The 3,053-nt window shown below is 47.3% G+C and overlaps 1 protein-coding gene across 1 annotated transcript; it reads left to right on the top strand.

Moving 5' to 3' along the window:
• Nucleotides 1-493: 493 nt before the first annotated feature.
• CH25H (cholesterol 25-hydroxylase) lies at nt 494-1,842 on the top strand. The gene has a single exon (XM_068548962.1). The coding sequence runs from the start codon at nt 591-593 to the stop codon at nt 1,401-1,403; it is 813 nt and encodes a 270-aa protein (XP_068405063.1). The 5' UTR covers nt 494-590; the 3' UTR covers nt 1,404-1,842.
• Nucleotides 1,843-3,053: the final 1,211 nt, after the last annotated feature.

Here is a 3,053-nt window from a genome sequence, read left to right as displayed (position 1 = left end):
TGCTGATCACTGCTGGTTACATCAATACGGCGAGAGCAGAAAGAAAAGATCCGAAATACGAAAGGTACGTCGCTTTTAAAAGTTTTTTGTTTTTTTAATGCAGTTACACTTGTATCTTTATTAAAACACATAGACGCAATTTTATGTATGTATTAAAAAACACAAGTAATTCTGCAGTGGTTGCAAAGGAGCTCTTTCCGGTGGTGATGGAAGTATTCTCCATCTTGTTTGGGAATGGTGAGTATCCATGAATTGAGTTGTCAAAACTCGTAGAAACTCTACACTGAAGACCTGTGCATGGTATCGTGTGTCAATTGTACGTCAATTAAAAAATCAGAACGTAATCCTGCATGCATAGAAAGTACTGCGTGCCATTGCGTAACTGCATACATGAATGCCGATTAAATGCAGGGGTAGATGAGTATTTACAGCAACTAAGCGCAACTCTGTTGGATTATTTAATTATGCAAGCTCCCCGAAGCCGGGAAAGGGAGAAAAACGGCGGCTGACATCACTCGGGGGCGGGGCCGAAAGCCCTAAGAAAAGTCGGTAGGACCCGAGCGGCAGCCGCTGCTAGACACCACCACATCATGAGCAGCCGCAACGGCTCCGAGCTCCACGTCCTCTGCAGCTCCGGCCAGCTGTTCTTGCAGCCCCTCTGGGACCGCCTGAGGACCTGGGAGGCCCTCATCCAGTCGCCCTTCTTCCCCGTCGTCTTCTCCATCACCACCTACGTGGGCTTCTGCCTGCCCTTCGTGGTGCTGGACGTCCTGTGCCCCTGGGTGCCCGCGCTACGGCGCTACAAGATCCACCCGGACTTCTCGCCGTCGGCTTGGCAGCTGCTGCCCTGTCTGGGGCAGACGCTCTACCAGCACGTGGTGTTCGTGTTCCCCATGACACTGCTGCACTGGGCGACCAGCCCCACCCTCCTGCCCCCCGAAGCCCCCGAGCTGCTCCAGCTGGTCCGCCACGTCGTGCTCTGCCTGCTGCTCTTCGACACCGAGTTCTTCGTGTGGCACGTGCTGCACCACAAGGTGCCCTGGCTGTACCGGACCTTCCACAAGATGCACCACCAGAACTCGTCCCCGTTCGCGCTGGCCACGCAGTACATGAGCGTCGGGGAGCTGCTTTCCTTGGGTTTCTTTGACATGATGAACGTCTTGCTGCTCCAGTGCCACCCGCTGACTGTCCTGACCTTCCACGTGGTCAATATCTGGCTGTCGGTGGAGGACCACTCGGGCTACGACTTCCCCTGGTCCACGCACAAACTGGTACCTTTCGGGTGGTATGGGGGCGTGGAGCACCACGACCTGCATCACTCCCAGTTTACCTGCAACTTCGCCCCTTACTTCACACACTGGGACAGAATACTGGGAACTCTGCGGTCTGCTCACTCCAAGTGACATGCAGGCACCCCTCCCGGCGTAGTAGTGTGTGCTGTGGTGAGGAGTGGGTGTACCTCAGACATTGTGCGTTTCACCCTTGAATCGGGAGAGACACACTTGAGGTTGCTTTTTTTGTTTTATTTGCTGGAAACTTATAGAGAAAATCTGATGTAGTTTTCACAATCTAGTAAAGTAATTTATGTGATGTTTGTATGTCAACAATTATATTCTTGATGTGGAATTCCAGCTCACTTCAATAGCTTTGATTTCTGGGTATAAAGTATCCAAAATCACTGGCGTATTTAAATAATCTCTAAAGGGGTTTGTTTGTAGAACAAGGAATTTCACTCTGTTTGAAGGTGTCCTAGAACTAGGCTAAAATAATATATTTTTATGGAGGATCTGATCTCTGACTCTGTAAACAATGAAACATGTTCCTGCTGGGCAGTGACTAGGATTATTGCACCTTTTTTCTTTGTTTTCATAGAACTGTATATTTATATTGAAGGAAACGTTATTTATGCTTGAAAAAAAGTAAAAAAGAACATAAATCAAACAGGTACTGGCTTCTGGCATTTTCACTGGCGTTTTGACTGATAAAAACTGAAATGAGAGGAGGGGGCTGGGATGGCAGGTGCTCCTCAGAGTCTGCATCAGCCCAGCTGTGGAAACAGGAATCTGGCGGTGGCAGGTCTGGGGGAGGGGGAGCTTGTAGGAAAGGAGGTGCGAGAAGGGATCTGTTTGTTGGTTTTGGTCTAGAGATTTCACAGAGGGAAAAACAGTTGTTCTGGATGTGTTTTAGTTGATTTCTGTGTAACAGAAAACTGATAAAACTTACTCTGTAAAATTTTACGGAGAGATTAATGCTGGGCCACCATTGCATTATTTGGGGGGAAAGGGCTGTGTTGGGGGGATGAATAGGATTAGTGAAGTGCCTTGCTTTGCAAAACTGGTAAGTCAAGTGTGTGCTTTAAAAGGGCTGATAGGTAGGGGAGGGATTATGAGTGAGCCCCCCCCTTTTCATAAAGCCATCTAATACAAATGACCATCACACATTGTCTCTGCAATCTGAGATTTTTGTATGTTCACTTTTCTTTATGAAGACGTACATGCAAACTGCATACTCCTTTCTCAAAGAAAGAAAAAAGTGAAATTTGGCCCTACATCCCTAGTTCCTCACCTGCAAAAGGAGATTGATTGTGTCCCAGATGTTCTCATAGATTACTTGTGACAGTAAATGTGCCTATAACTGAGTGCACACCTGTCACCCATCATGTACCCCATTCTGCTGCTGCGTAATTGTTTTAATTTTATCTTTGGAACACCATTTAGATAGATAGGGTAAAGTTAAAAAATCAAGACAGTTTAGACAAAAGATCTAAAGAACGGCAGCTTTGCATGGAATTCTAGGCTCATAATATGTGCACCAAACTGTCTTGTTTAAAGATGGAAAAAAATCCACCTAAAGACTTGATATCCATACTCTGCCAAATGAACCTCCCTAGAAAAATGTTTCGGTGCTCCAGACCTTTGCAAGACGCAATCAGAGTGCCTCGCTGCCCCTCTGATTTTCTCACATTCCCTCCCAATGGGCGTGCCCTCTTGGCTTCTGCTGAAGTCACCTCCTCCTCTGTCCGCCGCAGGACCATGCTGGGACTTAAAGATTAT

The sequence above is a fragment of the Eschrichtius robustus genome, chromosome 7 (assembly GCF_028021215.1).
Source record: "Eschrichtius robustus isolate mEscRob2 chromosome 7, mEscRob2.pri, whole genome shotgun sequence".
Lineage (NCBI taxonomy): Eukaryota > Metazoa > Chordata > Mammalia > Artiodactyla > Eschrichtiidae > Eschrichtius > Eschrichtius robustus.
Note: the sequence above shows the minus strand (reverse complement) of the source record. Positions and strands in the feature narration are given on the sequence as shown.